Consider the following 18,200-nt stretch of genomic DNA (forward strand, 5'->3'; position numbering starts at 1 on the left):
AGCCATAGTTATTTTCAGCCCATATCTATCACGTCGCCGGTTTGAAGGACATCAAATGTGCGACGCAGCAGTGGCGTGAAAGGCACGCCTGCAAGTTTTCGTAGTGTTAGGTTTGTCACCGATAAGATCGATGAAACCCTACCCTAACGTTTATGGACCCTACCCTAATATCTATGTGCACATAATATCCTGGGCAGAATAATGGATGGAGGCCAGGCGATAGCGAAATATAACGCGCACCGTCATGACTGGAGGAAAAAAAAAACGGCGCGCCTTATATTTCGCTATCGCCCCCACATGTCAGGGCGCATTAAATAAGGATTTGTGGTGGAAATAGGAATCGCTGCCAGGCCACGAGACCGACATCCATCAGACCGAAAGAAGGCAAGAGCTAACCAGCCATACATTGGGTATTAAATGCTCCTATGTAGGCTGGCCAGCTATGTATGTCATGGGCGCGCATCATGTAACTCCGGCGGGTACGTTTGCCTTTCCGGCAGCCGATGCGGGACCCACCAAAACCAAAACGCAGCTGACTCCAAAACCAAAACGACCTCGCGCCAAAACGCATTCGTTTCCCGTTCGAAACTCTGCAAAGCGCCTTCAGGAAGCTCTGCAACTCGCCTGGACGAAGCTCTGCAACTCGTCTGGATAGTTTTCCCAGATCATTCCTCGGCCCTATCTTCGTCACAATATTTTCGTCAATAGCCGCCAAGTACAGGTCGCTCTCGGTAGCTGTAATATTGCAATTGCTGTTAGCATTTATGTTATTTCTCTTGCGTATGGCGGTCAGGTTTTTAATTTCATCCTTCAAATTCCCGTCCACGAAATGATCATAAAACTGCACATTAAAAAACAAGCTTATCAATTTACTTAATATCGACCTTAATTACTCGCAAATAATGCAAGAAAATAGAATAGTAGATGATTACAATGGTGGGAATGTCGGGATGAGTCAGAATGTAGGCGTAGCCCTGCAGCAGTTTATCCGAGGGGAAGGGCCAGAGGTTCTGGGTGGAGCCGGTGTCGTGATTTTCTATGAAGGTGACGGCCTTCTGGGGCAACAGGCCGATCATGCCAGCGGGTTTTCCGTCGGAATCCTTTAGGCTGGAGAGGTCATTAGATTTCAGTGCGTCCTGCAGGATCCCTTTGGTAGGGAAATCGAAGGCAGAGGCGCGGTCACCCGTTGAGTGCACCCAATCACAAGAGGTATCACCTGAAAACATAGAAAAATAAAGAGTTTCACTAGCGTTCTTTCAAACAGTTTCAGTGCACTTTCATTACAAAACTGACACGAGGTTTAGTGAGTGATAACACAACTTACAGGTGATTTTAAAACTTAGACATAACCTGTTAGAGTACTTTGATTTCTTGTGCCATTAAATGCAAGACAATTCACATAATTTTAGATGACATAGCAACATTCCAAACTTAGGATGTGCCTCTTGTGTAAGAGGTCGGTATATAATAGGTTTTAACTTGCCTTTCCTTACGGTGGTTTTGCTGTCTACCTCACAATTCAGGCTCCCAAAACAGTCACAAGCATTTAGATGAGCAGCTGCCACATGTAAAGGAAAGGATTCTTTGAAATCTTTCATTAAACAAAAGTCATGTCATAGTGAAACCTGTCTTGCTGGCACTAGAAAGGGACATACCAGTTCTTCATATCGTTGCATAACTGAGGATAAAATTTGTCATTAAGGTTCACCCTGCTTTAATCTTGTGAAATGTCTACTTGTCATCTCTGTCCAGGAGGTTATACAATTTTTTGCGAGTACTGGCATAACTTGGACCTTGGCTTATAACATTATGTGGCCAAATCTGGCATATAACAAGTTCAGATTACATTCCTTAGGTCACGTACTGATATATCTGGTTATTTTGATATATGCAGGCTTTGGTCATTAAGAAACCTTCCTTGCTTTTACATTATGTGAAGAATACTGGCATTTCTACATTTAACATGCATTCATCCCAACATACAAAGTGACAAGTTCCTGCCCCATAGGATTTCTCCATCCATATATAAAATTAAACACATTCGAGTTAAAGTTTGTTCTATATGCCCAAAGTCTTATCACTGATATTTGATTTTCTGTTATTTTTCAAGGATGTGCATTCAGACTTGAGGTAGCATAAAAATAATCAATTTCAATCAGGATATTTTGTCATGTTAAAGTATTCTAACATGAATCTATTTTGTTGTTGTCACTATGCAGTGCTTCTAAGCCCACGGAATGGTGGAAAAGTGGACACTGTGCATTGAAGTATCATGCCGCCCCAATCCAGGTCCAGCATCTTTAAAAATTGTCCTTCACAATGGGGCAAAAAATCATGTGATTTATAGAATATGGGAAGTGCAGGGAAAGACAACCAATAACGAAGCATACTACATTACACTTGTTGCAGGTTTAAAAGAGGCAAAACACAATGGGGTGAATAACATAACAGTGCTAACAAACTCAGATTTAATCTGTAATCACATGGAAGGCATCTACAATGTTCGCGCAGACAATTTGAAGCCCCTCTACAGAGAGGCAAAAATCTGGAGTGCTCGATTTAATTCTTTTTCGATAAAGCACGTTGCGGAGATCCATAAAATCTCTACTGATCTAATGGTTGGAGCAATCTCAAGTGTAGATGCAGGTGCCAGAGATGATTCAGGATCATCGTTCATTCCACTGGCAAACATTGATCAGCATCAATATAGGTCTCGACTATGTGTATACACCATGGTTGTCATTTTTCTTGGGATTCTCATACCGTGGTTCTTTCAGTAAAGTACTCGTTAATGTACTTTTTTTTGGTTTTGTAATATCATTCACCTTAGATGTCCAATCATGTTATAACTGAATTCATGTGTCCAATTATGTACATTATATTTGAGGTGAACTAATTATTCTTAACCTACTAGTGGTTCAACGAATATTATTGTAGCTTCGTATGAATTTAATTTTAATTTCAAGTTTCAGATGCTACCTCTTTAATAGTGTTGATTTCCACCTGGATGGATGCCATGGGAATAAATGAAAGTAACAAAAGAAGGTTATTTACATCTGGTTTGTTGCTTTTCACAACATTTAAGAAGTATAAGTCATTTCTGATGCAAACCCTAGCTATATCCATATCTATGTGATGACAGGCCAAAAATAGTTGATGCGTAATCTAATGTGAGATGAAGAATTCCATACCATGAAACCCTCCTAGGAACATTGATGCATAATAATGACAAACTCTAACCTAGTATGAAGTTAATTTCTTAGGTACATGGTTTGCCCTAGAATGATGCAATGTATGCATATATCAATGAAGCCCTACATGCCCATGATGCCTTTGAAGATGCCATAATCTTAATAAATAAAGTTAATAAATAAAGAACACAAGTGAAGAAACGCTCATCTTTCAAAATTGCCTAAAATATTAAAAATATGGAGTCCGTAAACTTTGTCAAAATCATAATGATAAATTTTTCTTCAAAAAGCTTAATCCCCCATTTTCTTGACATTTGTTTTTCTTGACATGTCGCTTGTTCATCACACCCACACTAATCTTCCAATTAGGACACCTTTCTTACAAGCACAAGAAATGCTCTAGAGTCTAGTGTCCCATGTTTCCAGCACCGGAACCAAAAACTAAGGCTTTGGAATTTGCAAGAATGACACCAACAATAACAACTACAAATTTAAAGCATAATGCCCCATAATATTGGCCATCTCGTTACCACAGGTCTAACTCAGCTAATGGCCATAGCTAATCATCTAATCAAGAACACTCACTATTGACTTTACACCAGAATCAACGGTGATGTGCGACCATAAAAAGCATGCCATAAACCATAACAGGGTTTCATGTTCCCAGGCACGCATTGGAGGAGCCAACTCAGGGTTTCATTTCAGTTGCTTCTGCATGACCCTCCACCTTTGATTTCTATCAAAGAATACAACTAATTTCCCATTGCCAGTTGGAAATCATTTGCAAAAATTGCCTGGCAGATTTTGAAAAACTGGTTGTTAGGAATGCACTGCATACATTTTTTAATATCCTGCACTTCAATTTTCTGTAGTTCCTTCTTTTCTTGGCGCAGATGAAACAACATTTAACCGTCAAAATCATGCCCTTTTAAATCCCCTACACTTCCACTCTCTGTAAGGTAAGTTATTGTATGAGACAGATTCTTCTCAAAACTGAAGGAGGGTCAACAGCTTATGTCCTTTGTACATTTCCATATGGTTGTATGCCCTGCAGAGGTTTTAGAAAATCTTGACAAAACCACCCTATTATATATTTTATCTAGTTCCATTGTTGGTTCTGTTCTAACTACAAGTTGATGCTTTGTGCTGCCTCTTGCCTTCTCTTGGCATACTTCTCCAAGATTTGAAGCCTTTCTTGCTCAAATTCCTTCTCAAAAGTTACTTCCTCTTGTAAGTGTATTAATTTTAACTCCTTTCTCCTTTTATCATGAGCTTCAATAAGCTCTTGCCTCTGTTGTTCATATTCTTCAGTATCTTTGACGCTCATTTCGACAATAGCAGTTTGCCTTGCAATCTCTTCCTCAATTCTGCCACAAAAGCATTAAAGTGGAAAACCATAACAGAAAAGAGATTAGAACTCTCTGCTTTTCCAGTCTTTGAAACCTTGTACGATGAATTTCAATTATAAAGACAAGCATGTAAATTTCTATTGGTTAAAAGATTGTCTATAAAGAAAATTTAGAGATTTTGTATCTTTATGTCAGGCAGACAAGAAACAGCTAGCTACAATTGGTAAATGAAGAAGCCAACAAGAATCACAGTGCTTTACAGTTAATAATGTATAATTTCTTGCAAAGCACACACGGATCAGCTCAACATAATATACATTTTGTTTCATACAACATGGGAGAACTCATATCTCTTCCAACTACTTTTATATCACCATGAGCTGTTCATGCGAATCACATTCTTAAAGCCATAAAATATATCACAGTATGATACAGGCATGCAAGATATGAGACTGATGGAAACTTCCTATACTATATCTTCCCCCGTAGAAGTGTATCCAACCTATTAAGAAAAAGAAATACTGCACATGCTACAACAGTGCAATGTAAAATTCCTATTCTAATTTCCTTTTTGGGGAGATAAAAACTGTAGGACAGTTGATGCAATCATCAATGTCATGAACAAGTATAAGAGGCCAACCTATAATGACTTATTCATATCTTTGCCCCATAGTCCCCAGGTCAATATCACTTCGAATCCCGAACTAAAGTTTCCCAAAACAAATGCTCAATATGTTAAAAAATCTACATTCCCTGCATATAAAGACAATAAACGAGAGCTGACGGCCAAAGGACACAACTGACCTAGATAAAGTATCATTAAGTAGGAAATAAATAGGGCACCCCATCCCTCTCCTTATTCTTTCATGAATATATCCTAAAATAATGATATAGTGAAATGATGAAGGCCCAACTGCTGATATCCTTATTATTGTTATGTCCTTTGTCTTTTCACTCAGAATCAACAATGCCTATCAAGTATACATATAACCCTACTGTTGTAAGATAATTATAAGACTTTGTCTGGTGAACAATGTGTTACTAAATTTCTTCTTTGCTAGAAGACTGAATTAATGCTTCTGGATGATTGGTTACTTTCCCACTCACAGATGCTTCAAGCTTGTATATGACAATCCCTAGCTATAGCTATCGTCTTGATTATGCCAGTCCGTGATGAACTGCATCAGGATGTAAGCTTAATGCAATTCACACATTCAACACTGCCTTTTCACTTACCGACACATTGGACTACACAGACATGCCATTAATGATTATTTGAAGCTTCAATGATTTGTACATGAGAACTTGACATTTCTTAACATACTTGTGCCATATTATTTCTTCAAATTGAACTCACTTTCAAGGACCGAATTCCCAAACCAGAAATACTGATCTTATCATTGTCATAAGTATATGCCAGATTTGAATCTAGTTCATTACACAGGGATCCATTCTTGATTGAAATGATTGTTGTAGAAGTTATTGTAATTAGACCACTGATAAATGTGCAAACTTCCATGTCCAGTCTTCAAAAAAATTAGGACAAAGACTCCGAGCCAATCTGAAGAATGAGATTGAAACATTCAATTATAGTTGTTTCACTCTTGAACTTGCACAGGTCGACTTAATTCTCCTTGACACTCATATATGTATAGTTAGTGAATTCTAGACACCATGGCAAAGGAGAGTGTTGCAATCACAATTTGACTACTGCAATTAGACTCAAAATCTTCATTGTCATGCAATTAGGCTTAGGCACTGCAATTTGGATCATATCAAAATCATGGACAGAATGGCAATACCAATCATCATTCCTTGTCGTTATCAAAATTATTGGCATACAACTTCTAAAGAAACCCAAGGCTGATAATGGGTCTTAATACCACAATCTGTGTTCTTAAATTCAAAACTATGAGGACATACCTTAATTGCAAGGCTGCGATACTTACTAACTTCTTCGCAGGGATAAGACAATACTTAGTCCATTTTAAGAGAGGGAGAAGATGAATTCACATAGGGACTTTCAATTGTCTAGGAGGCTCAAGGAAGATTAATAGTTGTTGAGATTATATCATCTTAGAAAGGAAGAGAATGCATATATCTGTTGATGGCAAACAGTTTTAATAATTTGTCTCTAAAATTGAGTGTTTGGCTAGTTAAATACTTGTTGTTTCTTCTGTAATAACATAAATCTGTTAAAGGGAGAGGTTATGTTTCTTATTTCTTTTTGTTTGTATTTCTTACCAGTAGTTTTCTCAGTTTGTTTGTGATGTTGGACAAATTATATGATCCAAAACAATTGATTTGCACTGAGATAATATCAGCTTTATTAACTATGCAATCACTATGTAACTATGCAATCACTTATTGTTGTTAGCTTCAGCCTAAAGGCCCTGGAATTGTTCCAACTGCTCCATATGCCTCTACTATGGATTTGAATATGACCAACATGTGATTTGACCACTAATGGTTACTTGCTTTCCTACAAATCAGAAAACTATTATTGTTATGGTATAAAACACTCACTATTGAATTTACACCAGAATCAACGGTGATGTGTGACCATAAAAAGCATGCCATAAACCATAACCGGGAAGTACATCATCACCATAGTTATTTATCAAAGTGTAACGAAGAAAGATGTAACAAAATACCATGCTTATTAACATATACACAGCAACTACAAGAATCCTGATGGAACAGAGTAGGTTATCAAACATTTAGAACAATGCTCCATTCAATATCCACACAATATGGCAAGAACCCTTCAATAGCATGCCAAAACTAAACAATGTTCCCACTTGTAACAACCCAAAACTAGCAACAACCCTAAACTGTTCAGAGCTCAAGTACTTGTACACCACTACCTGCTCAATGGCAATTTAGGTAACCTTTACAGCATTCCGTTACCCTCATGTACATGCATCTTTCACATCCAAACTAGTAAGTAAAGCAGAGTCTTTTACAAAGAAACGTTACAATGAGTTCGAAGCTCTCTTAAAACTTCAAAGTTTAAAATGAATATCACTTTACATTTGACCAAGTGAAATAATATATCTAAAACTTTAGATTAAAATCACAGTGTAAGACTGTTGGATAGTATTTATATCAAGACCCTTCAGCTTGACCACAGATTCCACATGCCCCTTCAATGTATTCAACTCCCTAAGCCTATCATCAGAAAAGGAAAATCATGAGAACCAATGTGAAAAAAAATGCAACTGAGGAAATTCATCTAAACAAAATATGAAAATATTGACCTGGCAACTTCAGCACGCCTCTTTGCTTGTTCAGCAATTTCTGACAACTCTTGGTAGCTGCTCTTCTCATTGAATAAATGCGTTTCAGGTGGATGAAGACCGTGTAATGTACGCTGAGCATGAGCCCATTGTGCTTCACGCTCCTCTTTACCATAGTCTTTCTTAGATGTGAAGGCAGTTTGCAGGCAAGAGATAAAAAACAGTGAACACATGACATTAGAACAGTTTGTGCCAATTAACACCCAGGAGATTCAAATAATTCCATGGAGCATTAGAAGATAAAAGCAACATGTAAAGGCATACATACCTTGCGTTCAATAAGATTATCCCAAGCCTTCCCACTCAGGGCATAGCGAACAGCGAACTTAAAGACATCCAAAGGAAAATAGAACACTAGACTGTATAGCCAAATTACTCCTGCCCAACCCCAACCAATAGGTTTGATGTTTGCAAAGCTAAAGTCTGCATAAACTGCAAGGAATGTTGCAATCTACAGGCAGAGGATAGAAACAAGATAGTGGTCAGTTACTTTTGCAGCTTCTTAGAGAAATCTACAGCTTCCAACAAAATAACAAGACACGGAAAGAAATTATGGTTATGCCCAAACTAACCAGCTGGGCAATAACAAATGCAGTCATAAGCAGAAGCCCGGGTCGTTCTACAAATGACCAGCTGCGAGATCTTGTCACAAAAATGAGAGCTTGGCTCACAATGCTGACTTGTAAGTATAGCGCAGATGTTTCCTCATGGGGAGAATTCCTGATAGACCTTACTCCAAACTTGTCCTGTATGATAATAAGTTAAACATTCAATGGGCTGCCCACAAATCAACTTTCATTTTCAGTGAAACCATAAGATAATTAACTTATCAAGTGGAGAGATACAACAGCCTACCGAAAAGAAATCAGTCTTGTGCATAGCCCAGAAAAATATCACCGTCATTACTGCAAGGTATGTTCCCAAAACAACCCCAGTTGCAAAAATTTCCTTCAATTTCCAGCTATCAGGCTGAGGGGATGGCTTCACGCGATCCTTAGAAATGGTCATAATTGTACCTGGTAAGGGGGTAAAGGGGATACCAGCGAACAATATTAGCTTGAATTGATACTTCATGTTCTTTTAGTACTAGTATTGAGCATTCATGTTTTTTGAAGAGGGATTAGAGCTAACCGTCGTTCAGAATAGCTATGATCAAAACCATGAATGGAGAAAAGTCGAATTGCCATATCAAGGCAATAAGGAGGAAACCCAACTGCAACCATGGAAGAACAAAATTTTAGGACCAGAGTAATCACAACAGCTTAGAAAAGGTTTCATTTTCTACTTCTCTATTTTATTTTTAACTAGAGATATCTTAGTACTTACCACAATACGAATAGTGATTGACACAACATATATCTGTGGGCATACAGACCAGTTATTAGTTCTTGTGTGAGAGGTAAACATGTGCGTAAGCAAACCAAAAATACCATGCTACATACCGTGTAATTCTTCATTCTCTGAAAGATTGCCCGACTTGTTAAAACAACACTAATAATAACACTTAGCCCTGGCTCAGTAAGCACAATATCAGACGCACTTCTAGCTGCATCAGTTGCATATGCCACTGATTTTCTGCATTGTCAATACTTTTTTTCAGTTAGAATTGAATATATTTTATAAAGCTAAGACATGCTATTAACGATTAAAAGCACGAATTCCCGAAAGATAAACCCAAACATAATGATGCAAATTCTTTAACGAAGCATTTTTCTGAAAGGTAACAACAAATAACAAAGATCCCATGACACACTCAAACAACAAAAATTTCTAGATGCAAAGTACAACCTTCCAGCCCCTCTTATCTAAACCTAACAGAAAATGCTACAAAACCAAAATGCAGTCCATCTCAAAACCCCAATAAGGATTCTTTTTTCTTAATCCTTCTAATAAAAGAAAATCAGTTACTTCCAATAAACTAAAATAATCTCCAAAAGCTGAACAGTGACTATCTAACGTAAACATAACAGAAACTACGGTTGAAGTGGAACATCAATCTACCAAGCGAGCAGGTATTATTGCTTTCAGAAAACCTGTAAAAGCTGACCAGTAAAGGCTTACAAAAGCTAACTAAAAGCAATCATCACCATTTTGGTCCTTACAAGTTACACCAGAAATTGGCAAAAGAATGTCTAGTTTAGAGAGTTTGAGGGCAAGCTGCTGTTCGAACTCCACAATTTTCAATCATTTCCAGACACCAATTTTCACCAATTTTCATTGAAATTCATTTTGTATTGAAGCAACATGCCAAAATAACATCTACAATAATGAGCCAGCCTGATATATAAGAGTTCCAATTCTGCCTTTATGTACAATACACTATACTGTTATCCAAAAAGGATGTATCAAGCTTATAGTAGCAAAAAGGCAAATAACCTTTTCCTGGAGTTTGTTAGAGTTCAGCCAACATTTACACTGAGATTTTATATGCTTTGAGTTCAACAAAGAGATTTCAATAGCTCAATACAATAACCATACAAAATTGAAATTAGATAATGTTGTACATATCCAAAAACATTTTCAACCCATCATGCACACAACATGTTCTTGGATTAGGAGATCCCTTTATAGGGTTATGCCCGTATTATATCCATGAATACTCATTAGCTCGAATATTTGTCATCTTTCCATTGATTGCTGGCACTTTGATTGTTCTCTTCACCCGCTATTTCCTGTATAGAGTGCAAGTGGCGATACAATCCGACTGGTTGTACAATAGGGGGCATCACCCTAGGGTGTGGAACCAAAATGTTATGGGTTGAAGTAGGCTGCCCAATGAATGAATTTGGTGCCATTGGTGGAAACAACCAGGGGGTTCGATGATCAAACGGGAGAGGTGGACGTGGTGAATCAAATGGAAAATGAATCAATGAACCCCCCATATTTGGATCCACATTATTCTCATAAAATAAACGAACTTGGCAACTTGAAGTATTATGAGATGTGGATTCTTCAGCTGTAACAAAAAAGAAAAAAACACGTTATGCAATCGCATTGAAGGCAATGAAGATAATGATATTTTGAATTTCACATTAAATGGTACATCAATTAATATTTCCATACCAGTATTTTGCAAAATAGAACCTTGTACCCTTCTAGATGTGTGGTCCAGATTGATTTCTTTTGTAGAAGAAATCTCCAATTGTTCATTCATGCTTCTTTTCCTTCCACGACACCGTCCAACCTTTAGAAACTGTGGTCCATATTTTCTTGATTTCAACGCAGGAACACTTTGCCCCCCTTTTTTTGTTGGGCTCAAGAAACTATGTCGCCTCTTGGTAGTGACCTTGGATGGAGTTACAACATCAAATTTCTTATTATTGTACTCTTGGCTTACATTTTTTACCAATTGATTTAGTGCATATGCCTGCTCCAAAGATTTGGGTGTTATTTGTAATAAACCCCTCAATCTCTTATGAGTTGATGACATCACAAGTTTAATTTCCTCATCGATTGTTAGGGCGCTATCTTGCCTTACAATGGTTGAATCAGTGGAAGGAGAAGCTGGAAGGTTCATTTCAATTTCTGGGCTCATTGCAAACGATTCATTTAAATCAAGTAAATATCCAGGTCTTTCTGTAATAGACCTATAGACATTAGGCAATTCATTGCCCCTTGAAACCTTGCTAGTCACTACCATCTCAACTTTTAGAATATGCTTGCAAATATTGCCATTTAGGGCCCATTTGCAATTACAAAAGTGTAGGTTCTGCCCTTTATAGATGACATGATACCATGTATCACGAGTTGCCGTAGTTTGGCTACGAACCAAATACTCACTTTCCTTGTTTCCATCAGCCATACAATCTTCATCTGGGATATTCTTTGCTTTGCACTTACTTAAATTTATTTGTTGCTCAATTTTTGAAGCTCGGACAAAACCAGCATTTTTTAGACGTTGCATGTGAATGTAATACAACTCAACCTTTTTCAATAATAGGTGCAACAGCCAATCCACCCTTCTATGGGACACATTATTCTTCTCACAGAGGTAGCTTTGCTTTAGATACCGGTGATAAGATTCGATAGCATTATTAGTATCCTGGTTGGAATGTGGGAAGTCCCTATATGCTTTTGCCCACATATCTGGAAAAAAAGCATATATTAGATGCGAAAAAACAATAGAAAATGGTGAATTACAAAATAAATTGATAAAATGCAACCTTAGGAAACTTACATAGCTTGTTGTTGTTTAACCAGTTGGTTGCAAAATAATCCAAAAACACAGTTTCTTCTTTGAATTCATCAAAGAAACTTTGAATTTCATGTTGCACAGATGCATCATCTTCACACGAATGCATGATTAATCCCAGAGCACGGAAGATACGGACTTTATTTTCCTTTCCCCTGACTTTTGTTCCAACATTTTTCAACGAGGCTCTACGGACATGCCATACACACAACAATAGTGTACAGTTTGTGCAAGTCCTGAAATAATATAACATTATAAGAGAATATCCTTGAACATTATTGCTTTTTATCTCTTCTAAAAAGAAAAAACTGGTTCACCTTAATGCCTCGATTTCCGCTGCTGCATCATCTGTGATGACAGCTCGGACATGCCAATCTAGGTTTCCCCTTTTCCCATTTGCAAATAATTGCGACATCCATTTACAAATATCAGGAGTACCATTCCGTGATGATATTACCCATGCCACTGGAATCCCATTGTGATGATCATCAAAAGCCATTATGGTGTACAATTGATACTGCATTACAATAAGAAAACAAGATTATAAGCATATAAGAGGACGACATTGAAATAAAGTAGAATAAATGAAGTTTTGGTAAATATGTTTACCCCATATTTGTTAGTGCTAAAAGTGGGGTCCATTGATAACATGTTTTTGTGTGAGTATCTCACCATCATTGAAAGCATCCACTTAGTTTGTATGCCTATAATGAAAGGAATGTTTTTAACAACATCTTGTTGTTGGTAGAAGAAAAAGCTCTCTGGGCACTCACTAACCCAACAATCCACACTCATTGGATCACTTTCATGCTTCACATACTCTAGCCTCTTGATATTATTGTACATGTTTGACACATCCTTTCTTGTCATGAAAGAATCTCGAGGTGCCCCTGTGAAAAGCTCACCAGATCCATACCTTAAATCAAAGATAAATTTTTCCCAGATCATCGTAGCACTAAAACCATCACGAACCAAATCTTCAACAATAGTTCGTATATGCTCTGTTAAATGCGGTGCAAAATTGAATTTCTTGGGCATGTCATTTGCCTCATTTCCATGACAAACCACATTTTTGTCATCAATATGTCTGCATGCTGTATATATTAGAACGACATCATTTGGTCTAAGAGCAAGTCGTCGCATAATAAAGTGACACTGACAACCAACTTTGATGCTGTGACGTGGAAGACGTTTCTTAGTTGTGGATCCAGGTTCAACCACATTGCTGGATTGTACACGATTTGGACCATAGGCACACCTATATCTGTGATCAAGAATTCACCAAAAATTAAATAAAATATTTATGCATGTTTGACATAGTGAACTTAAAATCAAAATTATATATATATATATATATATATATATATATATATATATAGAGAGAGAGAGAGAGAAAGAGAGAGACTCACACAACATATTCTAGATATGTTGAGGAATTTGTCCTCTTGATATCCTTCACATCTTTAATTTTTCGAATTTTAGAAACAAATTGAGTAGGTGCGGGTTCCCTCATTTGCTCTCCCCTTATAAAATCCTCAAGTCGACAATATGGAATAATTGCGACTTGGTCTCCTGCTACTTTTGTCCATGTCAAATCTTCCGCTGAAAACTCTATCATCCCTTCTGGGTCCTCAACCTCCAACTCATTGATCAATTCCCACTTCCTCATTCTTCAAATCCCTATACAAATGAGGGAACACGAATATTGACTAAACATATGAGCAACAGTTCATACTATGAATATTGAACACCACTTGAAATGCAATTTTTTGTAGTTTGTAGAATTTACACTGAAGACCCCACCAGATATAAACACATTTACAGCATAATTCCCTATCTCCCCTTCAATATTTCCTACCCATGCACAAAACAGTATTATAGACTTTCAAATGCTTCATCTTGGTATAATCAATACATTGCTGAAAGAAACATAATAACATGCAAAATCTGTTGCAAAGAAAAAACTGTTATACAACTTTAATCAGTTTGTTCCACTTTGTTATGCTCAGATGAAGTCCAAAACAATTACAATTACATAAGCAGCTGACATTTTTCACTGTTTTTGATCAAGTATCACTTTCAGTTCTCCAGTGTAGGAGTCTAAGGAGTCACAATATGATATAGGGCACTGTGATGCGTGACCAATGACAACTCTATAATAGCAAGTCTATTAACAAATCTGTTGGAATGAAAAACTAATGATTGCAATCCAAAATTGTCCGGTTTAAAACTAGAAACTGGAGTGATTCATTCCAAGTCCTTTAACCTGAGATTCTACAAAAAATCTGTGTTTTGTGGAATTTAAACTGCGGCATCACTAATCTATAGGAATAAAAGAAACCACGAAGACAACATAACAATAAAGCTGCAACACTAGATAGGAAAAAGGGAACAGCCAAATACATTTACAGACTTATTGCTACTCTTTGGATTTAACAGCTAAGTGGATTTTGTGTGAGCAAGGGTGATCTGCTACAGATTTTGCTACTTGCAAGGCACACTAAGAATAAAGCCTTTTGTGTAGAAGGCTCTGCATCTAACTACACCTCTAATCTGCTGTTATAGTAATTGTGCACTGTATTTCAGCAAAAGGAAATTGGAATAACCTTCTATGTAAAGTTTAAACCATACTTATTGTTATCGTTCGACATGAGCATATTCCCAGTCATAATTACGACTCATTGTGCCATCAATAGAACTGCAGATACATTATTAACTGCAACAACCAAAAAAATCCACACCATAAATTTAACAAAGGAGATCTCAACTGGAGAAAATCCTCTTGGAGCAGACAAAATTCCAGAAATATATTAGAATGATACAGAAGAAGTTCTGCCCACAGATGTTACTTTGTACTTCCTGTCGATCTCAGAAAATACAGTCTTTGGCTGTCTGTGTGGCTGCTACTCTGTCTCCATCTTCCTCCAATCCCTTCCTGTGCTTTAAAGATGGTGGCCATTAGGGCTAGGTGGTCAGGTGTCAACATGCCTTTTTAATATTTTCTTTTCCATTTTCTGACCCTTTTGTATTAGAGATCAGATAGTAGGTACCTTGTCAAAGAACCCCATTTCTTTTTTCGTTAAGGATCCAGAGCCATGAGTAATACATTTTGAGTTGTGTCAATTTTTAAATGATCTCACTATTCTTTTTTCCCTTGGGAAAAATCGTCATTTCCAGTCAAGTAGGAAAGAAATCACACTCAGAATGTACTACTGCACTTACAAGGCAAAAAGGTATTGGGGCATTTAGATCTGCATATCTCCCTTATAAACTTCAGAACCAGGAAAAGCTAAACTCTTGAAAGCTCCAGAAAGGGTGTCTTTTCAGACTCTCTACAGTTCAGAACCAATAAAGGACTATTTCCATAAAGTGGATATATGTCAAAAAAAGTGATTCAAAAACTGTTCAGGTTCCTGTATGCTATATTTACCAAAAACAAAACAAACTTAAAGTCTATGACTTACAAACATTTTCCAACAGAAAGAAAAAGAAAACCAGCAGAGATCTGCATCAGATATATACATCCTTAGAAAGAGTTAAAACCCCTTCTTGGATAACCTCTATCAGCAACTCATGCTTAGCCACCATATGACTTTCTTTAGAAAGTTTATCCACCTTTGTGTTCTGTTCCTGATACATGTTCTTGAAGGTAACTGCCTTGAACATGCTTTCCATGAATTAGACTTGATCACTCAAATTTCTTAAATGGATGTTCCACAGCTGATCATTACAATCCAATGATTCATCCATCTGATTACCAGATTTGAGTCTGCAAAAATCCAAATGGGCCCAACTCCTTTTTGTACTGCAACTTTAAGCAATAATGACAACTGGAGAACTCATTATTTAGAGGATCGAAGTTTGGTGAGTTTTAAGGTCTTGTGATTATATTTGCCATTTGAGGATTGGACCTTGTTTTGCAAATTTGTCAGTACGTGACCTAAGGAATGTAATCTGAACTTGTTATATGCCAGATTTGGCCACAGAATGTTATAAGCCAAGGTCCAGGTTATGCGAGTACTCGCAAAAATTGTATAACCTCCTGGACAGAGATGACAAGTAGACATTTCACAAGATTAAAGCAGGGTGAACCTTAATGACAAATTTTATCCTCAGTTATGCAACGATATGAAGAACTGGTATGTCCCTTTCTAGTGCTAGCAAGACAGGTTTCACTATGACATGACTTTTGTTTAATGAAAGATTTCAAAGAATCCTTTCCTTTACATGTGGCAGCTGCTCATCTAAATGCTTGTGACTGTTTTGGGAGCCTGAATTGTGAGGTAGACAGCAAAACCACCATAAGGAAAGGCAAGTTAAAACCTATTATATACCGACCTCTTACACAAGAGGCACATCCTAAGTTTGGAATGTTGCTATGTCATCTAAAATTATGTGAATTGTCTTGCATTTAATGGCATAAGAAATCAAAGTAATCTAACAGGTTATGTCTAAGTTTTAAAATCACCTGTAAGTTGTGTTATCACTCACTAAACCTCGTGTCAGTTTTGTAATGAAAGTGCACTGAAACTGTTTGAAAGAACGCTAGTGAAACTCTTTATTTTTCTATGTTTTCAGGTGATACCTCTTGTGATTGGGTGCACTCAACGGGTGACCGCGCCTCTGCCTTCGATTTCCCTACCAAAGGGATCTTGCAGGACGCACTGAAATCTAATGACCTCTCCAGCCTAAAGGATTCCAATGGAAAACCCGCTGGCATGATCGGCCTGTTGCCCCAGAAGGTCGTCACCTTCATATAAAATCACGACACCGGCTCCACCTAGAACCTCTGGCCCTTCCCCTCGGATAAACTGCTGTAGGGCTACGCCTACATTCTGACTCATCCCGGCATTCCCACCATTGTAATCATCTACTATTCTATTTTCTTGCGTTATTTGCAAGTAATTAAGGTCGATATTAAGTAAATTGATAAGCTTGTTTTTTAATGTGCAGTTTTATGATCATTTCGTGGACGGGAATTTGAAGGATGAAATTAAAAACCTGACCGCCATACGCAAGAGAAATAACATAAATGCTAACAGCAATTGCAATATTACAGCTGCCGAGAGCGACCTGTACCTGGCGGCTATTGACGAAAATATTGTGACGAAGATAGGGCCGAGGAATGATCTGGGAAAACTGTCCAGACGGGTTGTAGAGCTTCGTCCAGGCGGGTTGCAGAGCTTCCTGAAGGCGCTTTGTAGAGTTTCGAACGGGAAATGAATGCGTTTTGGCGCGAGGTCGTTTTGGTTTTGGGGTCAGCTGCATTTTGGTTTTGGTGGGTCCCACATCGGCTGCCGGAAAGGCAAACGTACCCGCCGGAAAGGCAAACGGTATGTGTTTATCTACCCATGTTTACATTTTTTTTTATTTGTATTAAGAAAAGAAGTCACTGAATGGTGGGAAAGAAACACAGGGTGTATACTGCTCTGCACATGTTTAATTTTCATGTAAATATTTTGTGAGAAGACAATGAATAATCATTTTAATTTTAGTGGTTGCTGAGTTTGAAGTTTGAAAAATAGTGGTTGACTGAACCTTTTGTCGAGACCACATGGTCTTGTGAAACCTATGAATAACCATTATTTCTGCAAACTATGTAATGATATTGCATATAACTCGCCCATTGTGTGAGCAGTTGCCTTGCCTTTGAAGGAAAAGGAGGCCGCGATTGGCTGTAGCCATATTCACCACTGGTTCGAAAGATCCAGTGTTTTCAACATTTTTGTTGTTCCCGTCCCGGATCTAGTTTATGTTATAGTTACCGAATTCGAATTTGATTTGATACTAAAAAATTCGTCTCTCCCAAAAATTAGAGAATACTCATCTTAGGGATATTTAATATATTTTTAAAAATTTATTTATGAAATTTAATATTGTAAATTTACTTATTATATCATTCACAAATCTTTATCATATGTAGTTACCGGTTGTTATTTTCTAATTTGTTTTCAATATAGAAATAACATATAAATTTACTTACTATTTTATTTGCCCTAACAATTTAGTATTTTATAACTATTTTTCAATATAAAATAACATATAAATTTACTTATTTGTTACCGTTTTTAATATTATTCCATTCACAAATACAAACAAAAGTATATAAACAAAAGTTATAGTTTTTAAGTGTCACTATGTGGTACATTTTAACCATAAGCTCCCAGAA

The 18,200-nt window shown here is 37.2% G+C and overlaps 3 protein-coding genes across 3 annotated transcripts; all 3 read right to left on the bottom strand.

The window, feature by feature from the left end:
• Nucleotides 1–389: 389 nt before the first annotated feature.
• On the bottom strand, nucleotides 390–1,264 carry LOC149253262 (alpha-amylase isozyme 3A-like). The gene is made up of 2 exons (XM_089456791.1): nucleotides 933–1,264; nucleotides 390–841 (listed from the first exon to the last, which is right to left on the bottom strand). Exons 1-2 carry the CDS (start codon nucleotides 1,224–1,226, stop codon nucleotides 392–394), a joined length of 744 nt encoding a protein of 247 aa, XP_089312917.1. The 5' UTR covers nucleotides 1,227–1,264; the 3' UTR covers nucleotides 390–391.
• A 5,919-nt stretch (nucleotides 1,265–7,183) lies between these two features.
• On the bottom strand, nucleotides 7,184–9,246 carry LOC149253263 (plasma membrane ATPase-like). Its single transcript, XM_089454413.1, has 7 exons — nucleotides 9,166–9,246; nucleotides 8,971–9,052; nucleotides 8,695–8,855; nucleotides 8,412–8,585; nucleotides 8,106–8,290; nucleotides 7,801–7,977; nucleotides 7,184–7,711 (listed from the first exon to the last, which is right to left on the bottom strand). The coding sequence occupies exons 1-7, from the start codon at nucleotides 9,244–9,246 to the stop codon at nucleotides 7,606–7,608; spliced, it is 966 nt and encodes a 321-aa protein (XP_089310539.1). The 3' UTR covers nucleotides 7,184–7,605.
• A 2,729-nt stretch (nucleotides 9,247–11,975) lies between these two features.
• LOC149253264 (uncharacterized) lies at nucleotides 11,976–13,700 on the bottom strand. The gene is made up of 4 exons (XM_089454414.1): nucleotides 13,441–13,700; nucleotides 12,704–13,295; nucleotides 12,349–12,548; nucleotides 11,976–12,267 (listed from the first exon to the last, which is right to left on the bottom strand). Exons 1-4 carry the CDS (start codon nucleotides 13,698–13,700, stop codon nucleotides 11,976–11,978), a joined length of 1,344 nt encoding a protein of 447 aa, XP_089310540.1.
• Nucleotides 13,701–18,200: the final 4,500 nt, after the last annotated feature.

Source organism: Pinus tabuliformis, chromosome 7 (assembly GCF_031772625.1).
Source record: "Pinus tabuliformis cultivar Carrire ecotype Pingquan chromosome 7, CPIR1, whole genome shotgun sequence".
NCBI lineage: Eukaryota > Viridiplantae > Streptophyta > Pinopsida > Pinales > Pinaceae > Pinus > Pinus tabuliformis.

Excerpts from the sequence above, each read along its gene's own strand:
- LOC149253263 (XM_089454413.1), bottom strand. The coding sequence starts at position 9,246 with ATGTTTACCTCTCACACAAGAACTAATAACTGGTCTGTATGCCCACAG. Across the intron at positions 8,586-8,694 it reads ACAAGACTGATTTCTTTTCG|GACAAGTTTGGAGTAAGGTC; the intron begins GTAGGCTGTTGT and ends ATTATCATACAG. Across the intron at positions 7,712-7,800 it reads AGGCGTGCTGAAGTTGCCAG|GCTTAGGGAGTTGAATACAT; the intron begins GTCAATATTTTC and ends TTCTGATGATAG.
- LOC149253264 (XM_089454414.1), bottom strand. The coding sequence starts at position 13,700 with ATGAGGAAGTGGGAATTGATCAATGAGTTGGAGGTTGAGGACCCAGAA. Across the intron at positions 13,296-13,440 it reads ACATATCTAGAATATGTTGT|ATATAGGTGTGCCTATGGTC; the intron begins GTGAGTCTCTCT and ends TCTTGATCACAG. Across the intron at positions 12,268-12,348 it reads GCGGAAATCGAGGCATTAAG|GACTTGCACAAACTGTACAC; the intron begins GTGAACCAGTTT and ends ATATTATTTCAG.
- LOC149253262 (XM_089456791.1), bottom strand. The coding sequence starts at position 1,226 with ATGTTTTCAGGTGATACCTCTTGTGATTGGGTGCACTCAACGGGTGAC. Across the intron at positions 842-932 it reads ATCCCGACATTCCCACCATT|TTTTATGATCATTTCGTGGA; the intron begins GTAATCATCTAC and ends TTTAATGTGCAG.